This window comes from Varroa destructor, unplaced genomic scaffold (genome assembly GCF_002443255.2).
Source record: "Varroa destructor unplaced genomic scaffold, Vdes_3.0 BEIS01000004.1, whole genome shotgun sequence".
In the NCBI taxonomy this organism is placed as follows: Eukaryota; Metazoa; Arthropoda; class Arachnida; order Mesostigmata; family Varroidae; genus Varroa; species Varroa destructor.
This window is the reverse complement of record NW_019211457.1, coordinates 51,023,097-51,046,056: the sequence shown is the minus strand read 5'-3', so window position 1 is coordinate 51,046,056 and position 22,960 is coordinate 51,023,097. Positions and strand designations below refer to the sequence as shown.

Below are 22,960 nucleotides of genomic sequence, written 5' to 3'. Positions count from 1 at the left end.
AGGTACAAAGATACCGTTCAGGAGCGAAACCATACCTGCCTTTGGTCAAAGTTCAGTCGTCACAACAGGTAATCTGTATCACGTCAGAGTAATCTGGATGCTTACTGCCACATCTGTTGATTTGCAGTGAATTTGAGATAATGTTTAAAATATCCACCGTAGCTTCGGTCTAATTGCCAGCTAAAGCAATCATCTTGTGCATAATGGACAGGTTTTGGACGCATTATGATTTTTTGATATTATTATACTGTTTTTGAGGAAGGTTTTGATATTATGTTATGAATTAGCCAGAAAGTTATTAGAAAGAATTAGTCGCGACTTTCAGGTTGCTGTATTAATGATTTAAGATGTATTAATGATTACATCTTAAATGTATAATTTTATTCAGTTAATACGATTGTGTGTTACTGTTTACCAAGCATTTAAACCTAATTCGCAAGGCAACAGTCGAAATCAGCCAGTATACTTAAAATGAGAGGGTTTTTAATAAGCCCGTTCCTCCACGAACAGTGTTGTGATGTTTTACTAGTCACTATCATATCGTAATTATTTCTTTTGTTTGAATGTGGAATTCAAATGTAATAAGAAAGTATAAGCTAATTTATAATCTTTAATAAGATAATACTTTTCTTATGTGTAACCATCTCTTATGTTACATGGTTAAAAGTAGTTGGACTTTTCTTTAGTGTCGAGTTACATCAGCAGGTGTCGTGACAACAAAGGGTGATAAAACCCGTAGGTACTATACTTTTGATCTTTTGCATAGTTTTCTTTCTATCGTTTCATAAACTGTGAGACAAGGTAGCTATTTGTTGTAACTTGTGTACATACATCTAGCTGAAGCAAGCGTTCGGTTAGAACTTGATTATTCTAGGTTTGGCAGTAAGTGCGAACTAACATGTGGGGCATGTTTGTCGGTCCATTTGCCGTCCTTTCACCCAGTAACAGAGACAACTCTGTTTGCTGACGAGTATGACCGCGGGCAAGTAGTGGGTGGTTTATCACCGTTCTAGGTAGACTGGTGACAATTTAGTCAAACCAATGAATACATACTAAAACACTGCTATCTACATTTTGCTAAATTACTTCAGTCATTGTCAAAGACATTAACCACTGCGTAACTGTGCAATGCGTTTTTTGTTGTAAAAGAACGAGATTGGTTCTGTAAAAAGATGCATCTGTTTTCACTGGGACAGAATGAAGACTGGTTGCACACTGTCTTCTGAGGCTCTAATATCCTTTTATTTTGGAGCAATACATCTCAGATGTCAGTACTGTCTAATACCCTTTATTCATACAAACAATCTATAAGATCCTGTTTTATGAGTGCTATGAGGCTGCTGAAGTGGATAGAACAATTTTTATATGTAAGCCTTTACTGAAACTTTGGATACTACCATAATGCGTCCAATTATTTGTTTATTCATATGTAATATATATATGTAATAAGTTATGCAGTGAAATTATCATAAAATGATTGAATATTTCTGTAATTTTTATACAAGCTAAAAAATGTGGCTATAGAATCGATCCTATACGACCATTTTCTATAAAAGTATATATTGCTTATATCGAGTTTAGCACGATAGGTTGTTTTTAAAAAACTACAAATAAATTTCGTGTCATTGGCAATTGTGGTAACTGGTATTTTTTTCAAATACCTATATTACCATGACGTGCCTTCTTTATAAGTGATACGTTGGAAACGTGTATTTTTAAATCACTGCTGCTGTAAGGGCAGCATACACGTATAAATCCTATGGTGTCTTACAATAAGATAGGTTTATACGCAGATCCACATCTCTGCCTAGCTGCTTCTTAATACCGTTTCTCAGCTTTGCTTACAGCCAACCTAGCTTATCGCCCAACCACGAAGCATGTATTGTCTAATGGTGCCGTTAGAATTCACATGTCTGTAAGCGAACGGTAACAAGCGAATGAAGACTATAGTTCGTTCGACGAAGGACGTATACCTTTCTGTCAAAAAATACACCTACATAATATGTGAAAGCTACAATTGAAACGCAAGTGAAAGCTATAACCAAATTTAGTGTGAGGATATTGCCCTTGTTTTGTTATGAGCGTGCACTTTATCCTTATTATAATTGATGGAGCGTCGTTAGCTAATAATACTACATTACCCGCAGGCGTTCCTACCACCACAATGTACTCTTAGCTGGCCAAAAAATCAAATCGGTATCAATTCCTAAGAAGGTGTTTCGAATAGTACAAAAATAGCTGCCCAAGGTTGTTAATATTTAGTGCAGAGTAGACAGACAGACAGATGGATAGATACAAGATTAGATCCTAAATCTAGATTGTAGATCGTAAGGTTGCAATCTGTAAGACCTCTGGATCTATGCGTGCATGTGAAATGGATTATACTAAACGGTTATTATTATAAATATTAATTACCCCATACTTTTAAGAAGGTCATTTCAAAGTTGTGAAAATATTAATCATGCTTATTATTTGTATTATTTTCTATTTCAGTGAAGAGCTAAAGTTCAAAAACGAAGCACCGCAACGCTATGGCTGAAGATGAGGAAAGCTTAACTGCAAAACGCGCTCGTGGACCTGAATCGCCGGAAGACAAGCTTCTATTCGACTTGGCTAATACAAAAGAACCACACAATAATTGTCGAGTTAAGGAGGACCAGGACGCCATCCTAGAGCAGCTCAGTCATGAGCCTACTTGTCATCACCCCTGGGCACAGTGGGGCCCCTCCATAGAACGGCTATCCCAAACTGCTCAAGCTCTACTTGCAAAACTTGAACCCGATGTGAGGAATCGCTACCTCAATGAACGTATTCGGTTCTGTCATTTAAAAACGCGTGGCAAAGCGTTGCTGGGAGTTGCAACTCGCACGGGTGATCTCGCGGCAGTAAAGTTCCTCATAGATGAAATGGGTGTTGATCCTCACAGTCCTCTACCTCGTCACTCGTTCATGATGACAGCCATCTATTACGCACACGCTCCGATCGTGGAGTACTTTGTCAGCAAACTTGGCCTCACGCCCGATGCATGGACGTCGTGGCTGGCGATGCACCCATTCGCAGGCGAGACAGCTATCCGCCAGGTGCTCGACGTGCTTGTGGCTCACGGTCAAAGTCTGCGTGATGCAACGGCGCAGGATATGTACTATGCTGTCACGTTACATTGGAGCACTACTGATTACCTCCCAGTTCAGGCGAAAATTCTCTTCGAGTCGGGTGTTCCGTACGTCAATCAACAAGTATCCAGATGTGCTCTGCGCGCAGCCGCCACTCGGGGCTATGCAAGCTGTGTTGAACTCTTTCTTACAGGTAACCTTCATACGGCAGAGCAGGCAGCAACAGCGTTAGAGCTCCTTGAAGTCGGCTTACAACGTATTCAAAAAATCATCCCGTTGCAAGCTGAGGGGTTAACGTACTTTCGGAGAGCGGTGGAAGTTCGTCAACAAAATGGGCTGGAACGGCTTCCGGATATGCCGGACAGTCGATGTTTCTCCAGAATTGAGGATGTGGAGATGCTAGAAAAAGATCTTCGAGAAGGTCGCATGCTGCGGTTTTTAAGCGAATGTTACTTTCTTATCTTGGCCAATGAAGTCGGCCCGATCATGTTGGAAGGTACGTCCACTCTTTACGATGACGAGACCTGGTTTTTTCGATACTTAAACACATTCACGGAAGTTATTGATATGTTTGGAACCATCGAGCCACCACATAGAAACTTTCTTGGAAGCGCTTTTCAAGTTTCCTTGAAACGCCTCGTTCAGCAGTCTCAGCCTAACTGGCTCGAAATACTAGACATCTTTGGCGCTATGCGGTGTCTTGAGATCGGAGCGGCAAGGTGCGACGATTTTCTAAAACAGCTTGACATAGCCAAACTGAGAGAGCAGATTAAGCGTGCTCCACAAGTAACGCCGTCACTTCTATTAAGCTATATAGCAGACGTCATGCTAATGTCGCCGCCATTCCAAGAACTTCGTGAGCTGGTTGGTATGCTAGTAGATATTGGTGCTCGGCTAGACTTTACACTTGAGGATTACATTGATGCTGAAGAGCTTATTTGGCCAATTAAAGGACATGAAATATGTGATCACGATCATGAACATGACGAATTTGACGACAACTTAGATTTAGATATAGCCGAAGATGAGGGGCTCCAACTAGTCGAGTTTCGTGGCGTGGATGAACTTGGCCGCGTAATTGAGGCTAACCTGATGATTGAAATCAACGGTGGTGCCCTACAGAATATTCTTCCGCTATTGCCACAACAGGAAGAAGATGATTATGACGATGACTTGGGCAATATGGCTGAAGCCGATGAGGCTAATGAAAGAGGCATTGGTGGCGATGACAATGGTGAAGAAAATGATGTTGCTAACAACGCTATTATTCGTGGTGAAGGAGCTGTCGCGAATGTGGCAGCCGCCATACGCCGAATGCAAGGCATTGTGGATGAGCAGGCCAACGAAGCTGACGAGGGTGAAATCGTCATTTTACTAGGTCCCGAGAACAACGAAGCGGATGCTGCGGCGGATAGAGCAGAAGATGAAGTGGCAGAAGCTGTAGAAGCAATCGCTGCCGAAGAAGAAGTTGAAGCAGCTACAAATCAGGAACTGACGACTCTAATGCGCCTTTTATGTTCGCAGTGGAGTGGCGAAGATCTACCTATCCTTGAGCGAGCGATCATGGCAGCCTGTTGCGACCTTGATGCTGGCAACCATCCGATTATCCAACGTAGCCCCCGACGGGTATTACGGTTAGAGTGCCTGGCAGCGCGCCAATGCACACCGGAAACTTGGAACACACTTCCAAAGGGTCTGTTTGTGCTTGCGGCCAAACATCGAACAAAAACAAAACGTGAAATTGAATTAGTTTAGATACATCAAAAAAATGATCGTCTAGAGTAGTCAGTCTTCAAGGAAGGTAAAGTTAAGCTTCCGAAAAAAACTACAATAGTTCAAAGGCAACCTTATAACCAGAGTTGCTTACCGTAGTTGCTTCTCTCTGTGCATTACAACAAAGAGGGGAATTGTCTTGTACGGAAACAAAAAGATGTATATTGTACCGAAGGAACGTGTTGCTACGCAGTTAGATAAAATCCTATGGAGCTACTTTACAAAATGACTTGCCTTCAAAAGGGCTCCTCGTCTTTTTCTGTTTCATATGTTCATTGTCAATAGTTCAAAAACCAATAGCCTAGTAAAATATATAGGTTACTTGATCGGTAAGTATGTATGTATATAAAAAAAAACTGAATTTAAAAAGTACTTGCAGATGAATTGTGCAACGAGGACAAAGAAGCTTTTATATCATATATATATATATATATATATATATATATATATATATATATATTAAAGTGAAAATTTAACGTATTGCATATTATTTGTATGTATGCGGGCTCAATGTTGAGGCGAGTCTGTGTACTCTTACAACGTATCCTGTACGCAATGTTGGCTTATACTGTGAGAACCGTGCGGACTCACTGATGATAATCTCTGATCGGTCTATTATATCAGAGTTCTAATGCTGGTACTAAGGCTTTGTTATTAGTAATAAACGAACAGCTTATTACTGCAGTAAAGACAAAATGCTATCGTTTTTATTGTTGAAACATAAACTTCGAGCACTTTGGAAAGCAGATTTTCGTTTTAATCAAAATCGGATATAGTGTAGGCAAAATATGCTAGTTAAATCAGACATCTTTATTTATCAAAGCGTTCGTAGCATGCCCTGCATGTTGTTACATGCTTCTTATTTTTGCAAATTTGACATTGATTCGTTTTGTCGAGACAGATAATGTGCACATATCATCCTGCTTCTCTATAAATAAATCTCTAAATATATGTATGTATATATTAGTTCCTAAATAAATGCAATTTAAGAATATTATGAACTATCCGGCTCCTTTTCCTCTCTGCAAATTTACGTAAATCACAACATAACGCTCCAGTTTCTTTGTAAAAATAAGCCATTTGCACCTGACGGCATTAATAATAATAATAGTGATAATGGTGTCAAAATGTCTGTGTAATTGCACACGAGATATAGAGAAAGTGTTGCAAAAAGTGTAGGAATATCGTATTAGGCGTCAAGCACAGATTTCAGTTTGTCTTACATTTATCAATACGTACGATGCACTATGCACGACATAAGTCTAGGATACTTGCTCCTATCTATAAATGTTATTTCATTAGAAATAAGACGATTAATTGGTGGAACAGATGAGGCGGACTTTCTAAGGTGCAATAGACGATATTGTGTATCATAATTGTTTGACACAAAATTCTTGAGTATTTCTGTGGGAAGTGTGTAGTTAATATAATCATAATGCTCCACTTAATCGACGAATATTTTACGTACTTGTAGCAATTCAGTGCAACGCTTTCTAATTTTTTTTGAACAGCTGGGGATTCCTGATGCACTGTGTTTGTATGGTTTTGAAAATGTTAGGCTTTAAGTATTCCGATATCTTCTATGTTTGCTTAACTCAGTAAAGCTGAAATTTGCATTGCCATAGAGCTGTAGACACAAGCAGGGCTGTTGTGCCGATCACTGCCTGCAAAAATGCTCCAGGTGTAAAAGAATTAATTTTTGTTTAAGGATACTAGTGAATATCAAGTTATTTCTAAATTACGGTTTAATTATTGCAAAGTAAAACCGCGTACCAAAAAAATCCCTTATGCTTTCTAGGTGCATTGGAGTACTTCAGTGGTTATAACTCTGACTGAGGATCTGCCGTCAGACAATGTAAATTTCGTCAGTAGGGGGCTACTTAAATAGCTCTTAGTGACATCACAGAGTTCATCTGCTGCAGAGTTAAGTGTGGTAACGACAGCACTGGTGCCTGTGTCAATGTTTCCAAGATGTTTACTTTAAAATGTAAATAGTAGTTTCTCGCCTCAGGTTAAAAGCAAGTTATTGCAAATGGTTTTCCTCTTGACCATATAGTCAGACTATGCCAGTAGAAAAAGAAAACTGTCTGTTTTGTCTGACAGCCTTAGGTAGCCGTTCCTGAAGATATAAAGATTTGGTTTAATTTTATATATTAATATTATTTTATTGTTAAATTACAGGGCAGTCTAGCTTATAGATTACACGTATATTATATCCAAGTGAAAATGAACTTTAGTACGGGAGCAGTTGCTGGAATTAATGTTTCAAAAGCACTCTTTTTCGATCCAGCTTATACTGACTATCTAACACATTATCTCTTCTCATCATGCCGATTAGGCGACGATATTATTTTATGTAATTTACTTCCAGTTCTAGCTTGCACATGAGATGAGTTGATCGCTATCATATCTAAAGCAGGAATGGTAGTTGTGTGCTGGTCCCATCTTCGCAACGCTGAGGTTTCTTTACATATACCTCTATGTGCTTATCGCGACCATTGAGCCGTTGTATTGTCAGCGTGTCGAACTAAGGCGTGTAAATTACAAGAATATAACTGACAAGCTTTGATTTATTCAAAATGATGTAATTCTAGCTATGCCTAGCTTTCGTTCGCTAAGCTTAGTATCAGACAATAATCATGGCATTCAGATGCTTATTTGAGAGACTGTAAATGATGTTATTTTAAATTTTACAAGGAGTAGAAACTTAAAATGTAATAAAACATTTGACTTATTTAGTTCATATTATCTTATAAGTAAGCAAACACAATGTTACTTCTTTACGGATACGCTTCTCGCAGAGGAAAGTACCGCCTGTACGTTTCTGTATTTTATAATAAATAAAGCGTATGTTTCAAACAAGCAACCTCAAAAAATAAACAACAAACAATGTGATTTTTAAATGAAAAAATCTTCCAGTTATCTAAATATAAAAATTTAAAGACACTTTAAAAATCAAAGATTAATTCATAACAAAAGCATCATTTCAATTGGTTGGAAAATCAAAACTTAGACTTTGATTATGTATATTGGGCATCAGGTACTTATTTGTTCGAAATTTCACCAAGTTTATTTAATTTTAGTTAATTTATTTAAAATCATATGCTTTCAAACAAAACATAGGTGATTGAGATTATTCGGATGTTAATAGTCATGTGAGTACACATTTAACTCGTGCCATATATGCGTTATAGGTTTCCATAAAATGCTATGCAATGAAGACAATGAATGCCATTTGTACATAATATTCTCGCTGAGTGTTTACGGCTTGGGAGCCACCCGTTAAAGGTCTTCCTGTCTCAGCCGACATGTGATATACACTGCCGTAGTATCGAGCGGGCCGCGAAACAGCTGGACTAAGTATTACATTGCCTAACACGAATGAGAGACGTGTGTATTGTTTGAGATCAATCCATATGTTCATTAAAGGGCTGCGTGTAAAGTTTCCGACAGTTTAGTAGGACTGAGGTTGTTGATCTGACCTTGAACCATATCCAGCAAACTCGACTTATAAAATGAATAACAGCTTGATCTGTGTTAATTTAAAAAAAAAACATTGCAGCAAGCATTTTCTATTATTGTACTTTTACATAGTATAGGTTTCCAGTAACTTTCTATTAACCAGATTCTGTATGGTGGGCGTCGTAAGCGGAGATTAGTGTACTGAAAGCGACTTTTTAGTTTTTATTTTTTTGAATATTTTTTGTTTCGATGTATTTTTGAAACACTCAGTTAAATTACGAGTTTACAAAAGCAATGTTAATTGTTAATTAACAGTACTTTTTATAAACTCGTAATGTGTTAATGCTAATTGATTATGTTAAAGGACTACGCGGCATGAACCGGGAGACATTTCTCAAGGATTTTAAGGGTCGAATGAAGAGCGAGTTTGAGGATTTCACAACCTCGTCCGCCCTCATAAGTTTTCCGGAAACACTGGCAGAATCAACTGGTGTCAATCACGTCAGCATTTTCAATGTAAGCAGCTATCTCCTTCACCATTGTTTCCCTTTATTAATTATGCAACAGCAATTTTTGATGTAATGTATATTTGGTGGTACAAAAAAATATTAGCGGTTTTAAAAGAAAAATTAGAAGAGATATATCTTTTTTAACTTCCAAACATTATTACACAAATAAATACATGCCATTTTTTGGCAGCATTATATTCCGGTCATCGTAAATCTTCTATAAATGTGTGTGATCTGGCATTATTTAAGTGAAAGACGTCCCCCTTCTGTCCGCTAGTTCCGGTGGGTTTTTTAATGGCTTGTTTTACTTTTGTTAGTTGTTGATAAAAAAAACATTCGCATCAATTTTCAGTCATATTTTGCCAAGCAGCAGGAGGAGCAGCAGCTCATCGTGCACAATTTCGTTCCGCCAAACACGTTAGCATCAGCTTTATTGGCGTCAGTTCGGGCTTTGCCACAGATTGTGAAGAATATTTTTCTCTTACTTCAGTGTCGTACGTAATCCGAGTTTTATAACCAGTAATCAGCCGTTTTTGAAATGGCTGGATTTCATTGCATTCCTGCAGAGTTTTGCAGGTAAAAACATGATCGAGTACATTCCTTTGCGTCAATCCACATCGGACTCTAACGTTTAGCTGTTTTTTGTGGTCAGTTTTCTTCAAATGGTTTAAAACTCTTTGGTCATGAATGTTTGATTTATTGACAATGTGATGGCTACTTATGCATCCGTTTTGCTCAACTTTTGCAAGGTTTCATCAACCAATTCCACATCAGAATTTCGAAAACGAAAGTGACAGAATCATCCGTAGCGTATCTACTGCTGCCAAGTTTCAACTTTAAATGAGCCGACCTGACTCCTAGTACCTATGATATATATATATATATATCATATATTATTATAATATATTATTACGTTGGCGCTCTTTTGAGAAAACCAGGCTTCATGGTCTAATCTATACGGTTAAACTGTGTTGAAATTCTTTTATATTTGTTTGATGCGACATTAAGCAATTGATACGAGTTTAATATTGAAGTGCTTGTTACGCTACTCACGAAGAACAGCGGCCTTGCTATGCCAATGTTCGCTAATCGTATTTTTTTAACGTGTTTTGTGTCATTTGCTGCTAGTGGGCCTTTTTTTTGGAATTTCATAACTTTTGGTCCTGGACAAGTTGATTTTGTTATGTTGAAGGCGAAGCAATGTCTGCTGATTTCAAAGCGATTTATCGCACTTACTGGGTATGCTGCTTAGGAGATCGTTCAAGAGGACTGAAAGAAACAATTGAGGTTGTCGTCCTGACCTACTCCTGTTACTTGTTGGAAGAGATCCAATTGGCGGCGGCGAAGGGAAAGTGACTCGTTAAAGTCGAGAAGTTAATCTATTTGAGGATAATCGAAATAGTCGGCCAAGTAAGACCAAAACTTAGGTTTGTGGTGGTACCTTTGGATGTGAGGGGACGCCGAACTGACCATTTCTTAATTCGACGGTTGTTAAAAACGTGCATGCATCACCGAACGCGGTTCCAACAGCCGACGAAAAATTTTCGGTACGATCAAGTAAAGTAGGTATCACAGAGCGGTGGATCAATAATGTTAGGGAGCGATCGCGCGGCTTCATTATAACAAATATGAATGACAATCAGGCGAGGGACCTTGCGCGCCTGAAAAATTAACAAGACATAGTTAAGCGAGAATGACTTTAGGCCGAATGTTGGGACACATATGTAAGGACCGTGGTCGAATGTTACGGCCGGTATCAATAATTATAGGCATCTTTGTCGCTATTGCTTTGTAAGAACGGGATGTTGCTCAAATAAATCACATATATATATATATATATATATATATATATATATATATAAATCTAGAATCAGAGTACCTTTATTCATTTTAACTTACTATTGTAAGTGTCACCCAGTTTTTTATTCAGGAGCTTCATCTAACTACGAAGTATGAATATGAGCATAAACATTTACTTCAGGTTCTCTCTTATATGGAAGCTCGTTTCGTGCTGCTGGAGTCTATCGACCTCGCACAAAAGGTATACTACTAAGACCTTTCTTTATTAATGTTCTTTAACATATATCCATAGAAGGTGACATTTACTTATATTGCTGTGACTCTGCTGGGTATGACTGTGGCGTAGATTTAACGTAACGAGTACATGCTCTGCGTGAAATGAAGCTGATTTTAATGTAACATGTCATACTCAAATGGTTTTCATTTTAGTTTTTTACATCACTAGGGCTGCTTCTGCTAGAGCGCCTTGTCACCAAATACATTACCACTTTGTATAACCATATCAACTACTTCATTTGTTTCCGTACAGTGCAATGGAAATGATACTTCGCATAAAATAAATCAAAATAACAGTCTTTGGCTTAATCTTCAGTTGTTGTCGCGTAAGCTTCGATTGGGTGATATCAATTTCATGGTGGAGTATGGTAGGCTACCCATTGTAAGAAAACCGGAGAGTGCACAGGTGAGAGTGACGAATACAGATCTAGCGACGAAGTCTACTCTAAGATAAATGCTACATAATGATGAACAAATCATTCTAGACACTGATTGTCATGTGATCACTTTTAGTTAGCTTTATTTTTCTTTCCGCAGTTCATTTAGCTATTACAAGGGAGGTATTTGGCGGTCTCTGTCAGTCGTATCTCAAGTGATCTTATCATTCTGGTTGAACGATGTAACTTTGGAAATATTCTCATTCAACCAATGTGCCGTGTATAACCTAGTTCATGAAGCCCTCGCTGTAGTTACGGTCTTGGCGTCTTCAGCGGTATTTGCTGTTAGGTTCTATAATATGTATCTGGCTATGTCCTAGCCCCTTTTCAATAAAATATTGATTTCACATAATACCATTAGGCTATAGCTTACTACCATATTAGAGCTATTGGCCACTAAAATAACCGCTCATTCTTAGCTAATACGTTTCAATCGATTCTAACTGTTCTTTGACAAATTCATCAGCAAGAAACTGCTAGCGCTCGAGTCGGCACCCGGGCAGCAAAAATCGGACGACTCCTCCAGAAAATGGCACCGCTAGTGCGTGCTATACTCAATGACCATCCACATCGGCTGAACATCTACGCATACTATTTGATAACGTCTGTTTTCAGAGGTATGAAGTGTTCATTTAGTTCTCGTTTGATTTCGTCTTAAAGCAGAGGGTCCAGTATTTAGAAAAATTGGACAACTATCTGATCTAGCACAAGCTATTGCTTGAAAGGCTTCACCGTCAATTAGCTTTTCATAACAAATAATACTAATGCGACTGCTGTGCTTTACGCTAACGACAGCGATAAATGTTATGCATAAAACTTTTTTTAAACGCGGAATTAATGATGTCCAAGCTTGCAAATAATATCAACGAGGGCATCTATAGTACTTATTAAACTGGGGGGAGCTATCCTTTAAGCTCGTTTGGCATAATCGTTTTAATTTCTAGGATCATTAGGATCGATCGCGCCAATGACGAAACCAGTATTCAAATTTGACAGAAAATGTTGAACATTAAAACAATCTTTGCTTCTAAAATTCTATTATTCTATTTATATATGATATTATTAACTTTTCTAATCATTATTATTAAATTTTAGCTACACAGATAATGTAACCACGCGCTATTATAATGGGCGAGTTTTACAGCTGCATGTCAATAACGATAAAATTTTTGAACATTAGTCACTTAGACCTATGTAGTCGAAGAAGATGGCGATAGAACCTCCCTTGCGTCGCCTTAATAAAAAACTAGGTCGGCACAGAAAGTCCTGGTGAAATGAATTGTTCTACATACAATCACAATTGATTGATACTCTTGCTTCTAGAAGAGTTCGTTTGGCTTTCTTGGTAGCACGAAATGAATAACCGAGTTCGGCCACCATCCATATTTACGATTTTTTCGCTGGTAAAGTAAATGTATACCACAGGCTATAAGAATGATGTTAATCGAATTAAAGTACTTCTTTTACAGGCTTTTTTATTTACAGGCCCTACATTGGAGCGAATTGTGAAGCAAGAGTGCGTTCTGCTCTCAATTATTTTGGAGAATTTTGTTTGCAACAGAAGACAGGCAGCTTTCCCGGTAACTTTGACCTGGATGAGCCTCACCGCGCGGGTAGGAATTTGACCGTATAACTTAGGCTGACCCGCTTCAAGGGAAAAATACATTTTATAACAGAATTAATAGTATAATTCAAATGTCTTTGATACTGCTTTCACAAGATTTTGTTCTTAATATCGCATACGCCTACATATCAACGAAAGCCAGGTGAAAATAGAAAATGACCATAGCGACCGATAAATAACACGACTCAGCAAATTGTCTCTTACATGAATCCGCTTTTCTCTGAACTACACGGAAGCCTATTAGTCATATTTTAAAGCGCACGTTCAAATTAATAACCATTTCAGAAAATTTTAAAGTTGAATCTCACGGTACTGGAGCGGTTACAGCTTATTGCAATCGCAGAGCTGACGAAGACCTTAACAGAAAATAAGGCATGGAAGCCTGACGAACAAATATTCGAACTCTACTTTTCTACATGTCCAGAACTGCTAAAGGAAGAGAAGCGAACTGGAGAACTAACGTTACGAAACGGCATGGTACAGTGGACTTAATGGTTCTTCTAATGTTTTCAAGTTTCCATGGAAGAGAAACACTATGAGATAAGAGTAAACGATCAGTAGAGAAAGCCTCACCCATTACGATTGCTACAACGCTCAGATATCAAAGTTAAGCGATTCAAAAGTATACTATAGAAACGGATATTATGCTTTCTCTAATAATATGGTCATTGTTAGGACAATTCTGCTAAAAGAGCTTAATAACTTAAAAGGATCACTTTTTTGGTGTGCTTTGCTGTATTTGTGCAATTCAAAAAACGATAAGCCCTATCGAAATCTTATGATAAGCAGTATTCAATCTGTAATTCAGCTGAGAAGTTTTAATTCCTATTAACACAAGTTAAACACCTTGTGTTTTGTAGTCCTTCTTTTATTAACAGAGACCGTTTTTCCGGAAATATTTTAGGTTACAATTTCTGGCGCCAACGTTTTGCTTGTCATAAAGGAGCAGCTACATCAACTACTAATTGTCCTCGCAAGAGCATTGCAGGTAAGAAGAAGGTACAGATGATAAAAACAACTAGCATTTTGCTTGTTTTGCTTCGTTAGTGCGCCAACGCTACTGTGGCGGAACGGTATCGCAAAATTGACGTCTAAGAAAAGTTCGTGGCTTTTTTTATACGATGCTGCATTCATGTGAACTGTATGGGTAGTTAATTGATTTAACCTGTGTTCTCAATGTTAGTTACACAAAGTAACAGTAAATATAAATTTTTAATTTGCGAGTGTCCCCAGGCCTATTTTTTTGCTTTTTGAAAATTGTGGGGAAGCTTTAGTGTTGGCACAAGAATTGTTCGGTATATTACGTGCTACACAAACATGTTTTGTTTGTTTATTCCTCTTTATGACGACAAGCTTAAGAAGCGTTATTCTTGTGTAAAATTAACTGGTTGTTTCATGTACAAAATACTGGCAGAATACAAAGTGGTCTAATAGTATATGCTTAATGTTACGTTTTTATTGAAGTCTTGCTCAGGCGATTTTATTCTTCTTTCTAGGATAGCAAAGTATCATCCGAAATAGGCGTCACCAAAGCTTTGAATGCTTCATTGAAGTTTACTCAACACCGCATTTTCAAGGTACGCCAGCACCTAATGTTACTGGAACCAATAATTATTCTTTATTTTAATTTATTTACAAGTCCTATATAATTCCATATACGCGACATTATAAAGCCATCCATATCACCTGCAATTTTAACTGTATTTTCCCCACACGAATCATCAACAATTACATCATAAGACCATTGCTTCGACTAAGGACCAACATGAAATTGCGTCGGTACTACAACTCCAGCGGGAAAAACCGTTACTCCCACCATGCATTTGTGAGTTCTTCGACATTACAGTTACGTTAGGGTGTGAAGGCTAAATTTATTCTTAAAGTATATTTTATGCGGGAGGTGGTAACAAGTTAAGCCCAAACAAAAGAAAACGTTAGATTAGTCGTCAACAGAAAGGAACTAGGCCCATTTGTGCTTGTCACATCCATCGGTTTAAGACTTTCTAAAAAGACACGAACCTTTTTACAATAGAGGACCGTGGTTAGGATAAATGAGAGATGTTGATTTTCTGACTAATTCCTAAAAGCGCAGATAGTGAAAATTGTTTTCTCATTGCTGCTGTTTTTAGTAATACTTTTAGTATGCCAATATAATTTTTTGCTTTTGTTAATACTTGGAGGTTAACAGAAAGATGGGTGTTAGCTTTTTCTATCCGAGGATACATACATTTTCAATTTTGAATATTTGTTACACACTTATTACGTTTCAGATATGTTGCTAGATGGTCTTGAGAGGAACAACAAATTAAGCAATATTGACCGTACCTACCTCATTGTCTATTTGATGAACATTGGGTTACCATTGAAGGAGACTGAGAAACTACTGCGGCACTACTATTCGAAAAATGGTACGCGTAGATTAGGAAGGTCTGTAAAAACGAATTGTTTCATAGATCTCCAGGTTATACAACACTGCCGACTGACGAATACGCTATTTTATTACTACCATTATAAAAATAAAATAACTAGCACTAATTGGGGAACAGTGGCTTTACTTGTTTTATAACAATGGCTTTGGACGTTTATGGTTTATTTTTGCAGTAAAACTTCAAGATACATGGTTGACACATCGCGGAGGACACCTGAGAAGAAAATACCGCAACGAGAAGCAACATCAGTACCGCTGTCAAAAATTCGATCGGTACGTCAAACATATACAAATATATATATACAAAAAATAATATATCTGGATTATTTATTTATATTTTATTTCTTACATTTACATACATATTAATAATAATGTAATCCAGATATATTGTTATATTTCTTAAGGCGTCCAGCTGGCTTTGCCCTGTTGTTGGCTAACAGGAACGAGAACTCATAGACACTCACTTTTCTTTAACGCGACAGAGTCGCTTCATAACTTCCGTTTTGCACATTGGAGCGGTTTACACTTTGGTGCCACAAAGGCAAGCGAGGGAAGGCGAGCGGTTGTTCACTACGTTCGTACAGCTGTCTTCCAGCTCTTTTGGCACCATGTTCGATTGGATTGCACGTTTAACATAAACCAAAATTTGAGATATAAAAAGTTTTAATTTGAAGCTTTGTCTGTGAAAAGAAGGAAATTCGTAATCTACGTTAACCCAGTACCCTAGCCGATTTCATCGTTTACTCTTCTTCAAAGTAGTGATTTAAGCAGCGTGTTAAAGCATATACAGGCCGACCTTCTGACTGTGAGGACGTTGAAATCCTTACTGTATTCCGTCAACACTGACACATTACTTTTCGCCATATCGCAGAAAACACAACATTCAAATTTACGATTCAAAGACATCTAGCAAGCAACAACGACGTCAGTTAAGAAAACATATGGGTTCCTCACAAGTTGACCGATCACCAGTTAATGAATCGTTTGCACAGCTGATCCTGATATTTAACGAGGGCAACATTTTCTTGGAAAGATGGTGACAAACGGTGAAAAGTGTATAAGTAACGTCATTTAGGGCAGATTGTGATTAAAGCGTAGTGCCTTTCAAAAAAAAGCCAAAGTCTAATCCCATCCGAAGAAGGTAATGCTCTGCAGTTGCTGGAATTGCAGTGGAGAACTTCTTTGTGAGCATCTTGCAAACAACCAAACCTAATAAACTATTGTCAACAGCTTGACTGTTTGAAGCAGAGCATTCACGAAATGCGCTAGCTATGGTGAGTCGGAAACGATCCAAGTCTAAACTAAATCTTTCGAGTTGTATGCCCCGCACCACTGTTCGGCTTCTAGCACAGAACACAGTATGTTTAGATTTGGGTTTGAATCTAGGTCACTTCCTACTGAACTATCATGAGAACGTCAAATCGAACATATCTCTAGTAACCCGTATAAGTGAAATGTTTTGCCTCAACCACCTTATGATCCCGACCTTGCTGCTTTCGATTACGTATTCCGATCCCAGTTTGTAGGACTTGCTTAATGGAAAGAATTTGGAATCTTTAGTAGGTGGAAAAACCATATTGACCATTTCACCGGTAATATCAACTTCTGAAAAAAGGAAATCAGGAAAAGGTAACTGAAAAATGGGCGAAGGTCATCGCTAATAACGGGCAGAATATCGTTCATTGTATGTTGCCGTTGATTGACGAAAAATCATTTTTAAAATAAATAACGTATAAACTTGAAGCAAACTTATGAGATAACCCATTATAGTTTCGAAAACTGCAAGACAAATTCTGGTTTATATTGATAAGTAGGTTTAGGATATCTAACGAAAAATTTGAATATTTAAGGTTATCTTTGGTTAGTAATGTTTTTTCTGATTCTAGGTACTGTGTATGGCAGTGTGGCGCTGGCACCCGGCAAGCGCTCGCCAGAATCCGCCGGGGACAACAGAGATTGTCAGCGCCATTCTGCTCTCCATATGTTTTCAATGATCTCCTTAATAGTCTCAACAAAGCTCGAAATTCCGATGAAGCCAGGTGCGTAATAAGTCAGTTCAGATTTGCTATTGAAAAAACAACGATTGTATGTTGTGCAGGTGCAGCGCGAAAATTTCAAAAATTAATATTCTGCACCATTAGAGAAACTTTAAAATTGAAGGACCTTTGTACTAGTTAAGCTACAATGATGATTTTAGGTATATGTTAGAAGCAGTCTTCATTGTTTTTACATACTTATGTCAGCGTTCCGGCACCTCCTGGATAACCATATATTCCGCATGGCCGTATATGCTATTTTTTCTATTTATAGCTTCTTGAAATAATTCGGTAGTGGCATGGAAAGTACCGAAACCGTATGGATTTATATCGGATGAATAAGTGGGTTGAAATCAACGTTGGATAGGTTATAATCCTGGAATACGTTGCATGTGAAATGCCAGTTTTGGCCAACAGAACTTTTCTGCCTTGATGAAAAGCCTGTACGATTGCTGCAATGCGTTATTGCCTTTCGAATCCTGACATCTGGTCGTATCCTCGCTACGCTTCAACACTCTAGTATCCGTTCTTGAAACGTTTGTACCATTTACGCGCTATGCTTTCGTTTAAAGTCTGCTTGCCTAATGTCTTCGCCGGTCTTCAACAAATTTCTGCAGCGCTGTGTTCTTAAAGGAAGAAAAACTTGACCACTGAGCATTAATTTGCGAGACTAAAAAATGTTTTTCTTTCAGAACTCATTTGTGTTGAAATAAAGTCAACCGGTTTTTACCCCAAGTTTCTAAAATACTGAAGTATTTATCAGCTGAATTTAGTTAAAAAAATCATGAAATTGCAACTTCCGCCGTATTCGCTTGGGCCAGCCTAGTATATAGGAATACTCTACGAAGTTTTGCTGATGTGTTTTGAGCTTGTGTACTATATAAGTTGAGGTACTTACTAGAAGGCTTGCTACAGGCTAGGCAGCAATCGAGACACGACAGTGTGTGTATGTGTTGCGCAGGATAATTTCTTCTAAGCCGGCACATTCCCAAAAAAAATTGTGTGATAGTGACATACGTATATTGCCGTTACAGAGCATTTTGTTCAAGACTTGGTTGCTTCGAGAATTCAGATGTGGGGTTCTATTCGCCACTGGGGTACTATTACAACACTAAAAAACGGCTCAACGGGACTCAGCTAGAATTGGGTAGGCACTTTCCCATTGCCGCACTCTCCCTTGAAATTCATAATATAAATAGTACAAACTAATGCACCTCATTCCCTAACTTTCGCTTTTGAAGCCTAGATGAATAGCCTTTATTGCAAGATTAGTAACGACACATTTTTTTTTCACATATTACAGAAAATGATCAGGATTTCTTGTGGTGAAATATTTTCAAGTATACATGAAGGTTGGTTTTTGTAGTATATCATTACATACAGTGTGTTAAAAAATGTTTTCATATGGATAAGCTTTTGAAGAGAGAGTGAAATCTTGAGTGCTATTTAGAGGAGTCATCTGTGAATTGTAAGCGAATAAAGTTTGTTGGAACGAATAAAGTTTGTTAAGTAAGTGTTATGTACCCATAGATATCTAAAGATAGAAAGTTTTATACAATAGGGGTTTAGTAGACAGATATGCATAACTGTGACGCGGGTTAACGTACAAGGAAACTCTTGTTAGTCAAGTGCATAATAATGGTAATGGACATAGGAATGACTATATAATTTTCTGACAGGTGACCAGTGTATAGACGGTGCTCGGCTTACAGTTAGCTCATTTATCGTTTTAGAATAAAATCTTTGATAGCGAGATTATTTGATAATGACAGATCATGCTTACAGCGTGACCTTCGGAGTCCACGAAAATATGGAGAATCGGCGCAGGCGTACGAGAAGAAAGACACGATGTTCTATAAGGATAAATCCCAGCTGAAAGACAGTTACAGAGGTCAATAGTGCGATGTGTGTTCGAGCGGCGCAAGTAGTGGCCGATAAGAACGCGGTCAACTCACACAAGTTTGAAAGCTATTTTTTAGAAGACCAGCAGTAATTCGTTGGTAATCGCTCTATGAACACAGCCAAAGATTGAGGCCACGAAAATATAATCCCGGGGCATATCATGTGTGTGGCCGATTTGGCAGAGAAAATCAGTAAAAAGAAAAAGTACGTTGAGTCTTGATATAAAGTTACGTGGCAACTGAAAAAGTGCAAGACGAAAAAAAATGAAGGAGTGAAGAACAGGGGCGCATCTGTTACTATCTAGTTAAGGTGGCAAACAAAGATGTGTCAAGCACGTACGGCTCTTCTAGGTAAAAAAAAATCGACAATGACTTAACAAACTACTAACATGAAATGAGTTCAAAAAACAGAAGCCGCGGCACTGACCTAACAAGACTTTCTATGACCCGAACAAACCTCTACAAGACGATCTTGAGGACTTACAACCTAGCTATGATACAAGTTCTAGGTGCTCAGGGGAAAACTAATAAAAACAGTAGAAAAAGCTGAAATAGTATCGTTCGCCCTAACAAACGGAACGAATCCAGCGCCTAAAAGAGGAAAATAGAAGAGCAGCAGAAACCCACACAAAACAATTTCCTAGAATTAGTACTGCGAAATGACGAAAAAGAAACTTTACAGGAACTGATTCTGAACCTGGAAGAAGGAAATGAAGAAGCCCTATCTTTGCACACACACAAGAGTTTGGTCAGTAATAGGTGGTCCGCGAATGCGTATACGAGAACAAGGAAAATCCTTGGAAAGGATGTATTGAAGGTAGTCTACGTGGCCAAAGGATGCAATGGGAATGACAAATCGCTTGAAACTTTTTAGAACAAGCTTGCCGAACGCCAATGCAGGACCATCATAGTCTTCCCAGCAGAAATTTTGTAAGAAAAACGGTCCGCTACTGCCGTAATGGATAATTTTGTAATAAATGGCACTAGATTCAGCGTAATGAAAACCTTTTAATTTGAAGATCGTATTAACTGTCATATACACTATCCAGATTTTCTTAGAAAGGCTAAACATCAATGCTCTAATGATTATAAAGAGTCACTGACAGTTCTGACAGCTCTCAATCTTCACACTTTAAACTGATTTCGTTTAGTGCATCTGTTAGTCATTACGGCATCGATAGTTGAATATCCCTTGCTCGATCCGCGCGAAACAGTATGCAAACCGTACGTTTATGGACATGCACAGGTTAACGTAGACGAAGTTGGATTCCCCATTCACTCTATCGATTAAGTAGCTGTTTCTATACTGCGGAGTTTGTCAACTTTTTTGGGCGAGTCTGTCGCGCCATTGTGAACAGTGGTGAACACATTATTTTAAATACTGCGAGAAAATAAAGGGTTTATGATTTATGATATACTCCTAATGTTACATAATAGATACTGAAACTAATTAGGTGTGTGGCAATCTCTCGCGGACAAGATACCACGATACGTATATAGCCTTATTAAAATACTCCACACCACAGGGTATATCGTGGCTTTTTGGGTACTAAGATATCATAAAATGTACTTTGCGTAGCAGTTGTCCTCTAAAGGGGGCGTTTTTCCTCTTACTTCGCATAACTAACACTTACTTTACGCGTCTACAATTTTAGCAAATCACCCACCGAAAGAGTGGCAACTGGTGCATTTAAAAGTAAGATATCAGGAAACGCGTCAATCGTAGTTACTAAAGGTGTAATGCCGTATTAACACATACATACCTTACACACATATATCAATATGTGATATATTTTACATATATAAATAAAATATATATAAATACTCGCCATTTTTGTAGTAATAACATAGATTGATCACTGGTTCCTGGACAAACAATTGTGACATACTGTATGCGTCTTTTTACTGGAACTAAATGAAAATTACTAAGGGAGTTCTGCAGAAATCGAAACAGGATAATCGAATAGTGCACGATACAGGCTATATAGCAGATGCATTCAGACTGTAAAATTTTGTATTAACTCCTGTCAATCATGCAAAAAGTTCTTTCATTTTGCGCTAGGTAGCTAAAGATGTATACGTCATTGTGGAAGCAGACGCTTTTTTGTTTACTAGTTCCTGTCAATTTTTCTCAGTGGCTTGAACTTATGTTAGATGTTGAGAGTAGAGATCCGAATCAATCGTTTTCCTATACAGCAGAAACTCGCAATGCAAGATTTCTTTCCAATACCACCAAACGTAGCATTTTTCACGTGTCTGAGCTTTGCCATAGATTGTAGAAAATATGTCATTAACTCGTCACTCCTGCATTAATTTATCTCATGCCCAAACATCGAAATTTTTGTAGCCAACTTTTTTCAAATGGGTTAAATTGTTTAGTGGTGTATGTTTAGTTTCTGGGCGATGTCAGTTCTACTTTCTCGTAGTTTAAGCCGTTTTAATCGTAATTTCTAGGCGTAATTTAAGCAACCTTTTTTAAAGCAGGCATTCCCAAATGAAGGCCTTCCGATAACGAGCACACGGCAGTACATCTGCTGTTCCGACACAATGCATTTTAATCCAGATATATGATTAGCTTGGAAGACCGTTAATACTTTCCAATACATCAGGCTAATCTCGATTTTAATGGGGCAGAACTGATTTTGCCAAGCTCTACGATGCTTTCTAAATACATTAATATTTATTGTAATAGCAAATAATTATATAGAATGTTTCACTCGGCCAATGTTACCGAGCGACATGCCCTTCCTTACATGTCGCTGCTGCAATATTGTACCGCGGTCTCAGCGTGAAAGCGACTCCTTTGACCGCGTGCCTTGGTGACTGGTACCTTGACGTAAGTCAGATCAATGGTCTCAGCCGTTGTGGAAGTTTCAGTTGCATAGGATTCCCCCAAAATGTTGCTGCGAAGGTGATCGGCGATATCTTTTTTGGGCGGATCTGAGCACCTCGGACAAGATCGTCTAGGTATCCTCGAACTTGGAGAGCTTGTCTTTGGTAGAATCAATTTCTTGTTTTCATGTAGTGCTTAATAGCTGGTTCTACGGGTTATAAGAGCAGCCTACCTTTAATAGCGTATAACCACTGGTGTTTCTGAGTTTGAGACCGTATTACCCTCTCTATTGAATACCATACCTTTACTTCACAAATGGTCAGAAATGTTTGGATAAGCTTCGTAAAAACTTTAACGTACAGGTTTTCATCACCTTGCAATCACACCACACCAGCACGATCTCCCTAAGGTACCTGCTAACTCTTCGTACTACTTGATCATTTGGCAAATTATAGGTAATCCAACATTTCATCTCAGTCCATTTCATCGACTTACTGTCATCAAGTTCGAGGCACCCCGTTCCGTTCACGCATGTGATGGCTTCCATCGAATCAGACACAATTTTGTCTGTCCTACAATGTTGCCACCAAGCTGTAACGCGCTCAGCATAGCTTCAACACTGATCGAATCGATAAATTTCCGTAATGATAATCCACTGTATTTACGACAATGGCTCTCGTGGTAATCGTTAAGTACACAAAGTGAATGATGTAAGTTACAAACGCATTTTTTTCCGTATTAGTATTATTCCGTTTTAGTATTAAAAAA

The 22,960-nt window shown here is 38.1% G+C and overlaps 3 protein-coding genes across 20 annotated transcripts in view; 2 read left to right on the top strand and 1 right to left on the bottom strand.

Moving 5' to 3' along the window:
* LOC111250209 (uncharacterized) overlaps window positions 1-5,582 on the top strand; it is a 5,852-nt gene extending 270 nt beyond the window's left edge. Inside the window, exon 2 of the mRNA XM_022805084.2 lies at window positions 2,494-5,582. Within this exon, the coding sequence (XP_022660819.1) occupies window positions 2,532-4,868 (2,337 nt within the window). The 5' untranslated portion in view covers window positions 2,494-2,531 and the 3' untranslated portion in view covers window positions 4,869-5,582. The remainder of the gene's footprint in view (window positions 1-2,493) is intronic.
* The window catches only part of LOC111250217 (uncharacterized), a 26,691-nt gene extending 5,295 nt beyond the window's left edge, over window positions 1-21,396 (bottom strand). Inside the window, exons 1-2 of one of the 2 annotated variants that reach the window (XM_086987045.1) lie at window positions 21,189-21,396; window positions 10,299-10,518 (exon numbers count right to left, since the gene is read on the bottom strand). In XM_086987045.1, coding sequence (XP_086843171.1) covers window positions 10,299-10,362 — 64 coding nt within the window. In that variant the 5' untranslated portion in view covers window positions 10,363-10,518; window positions 21,189-21,396. Of the gene's footprint in view, window positions 1-10,298; window positions 10,519-21,188 lie in introns of those variants that run through there. The other variant, XM_022805105.2, reaches the window with a different exon arrangement.
* LOC111250210 (uncharacterized) lies at window positions 8,021-22,960 on the top strand. 17 transcript variants are annotated; one of them, XM_086987018.1, is made up of 16 exons: window positions 8,021-8,246; window positions 8,713-8,864; window positions 10,839-10,898; window positions 11,250-11,339; window positions 11,837-11,987; window positions 12,856-12,983; window positions 13,280-13,471; window positions 13,899-13,982; window positions 14,491-14,571; window positions 14,735-14,819; window positions 15,265-15,402; window positions 15,596-15,695; window positions 17,309-17,461; window positions 18,493-18,605; window positions 18,762-18,810; window positions 19,244-20,371. In XM_086987018.1, the coding sequence occupies exons 2-15, from the start codon at window positions 8,724-8,726 to the stop codon at window positions 18,785-18,787; spliced, it is 1,542 nt and encodes a 513-aa protein (XP_086843144.1). In that variant the 5' UTR covers window positions 8,021-8,246; window positions 8,713-8,723; the 3' UTR covers window positions 18,788-18,810; window positions 19,244-20,371. The 17 variants fall into 17 exon arrangements, 15 of the variants coding, with proteins under 15 accessions (XP_086843144.1, XP_022660823.1, XP_086843155.1 ...); XM_022805088.2 differs by having other exon boundaries at window positions 8,023-8,276; XM_022805087.2 differs by having other exon boundaries at window positions 8,226-8,354.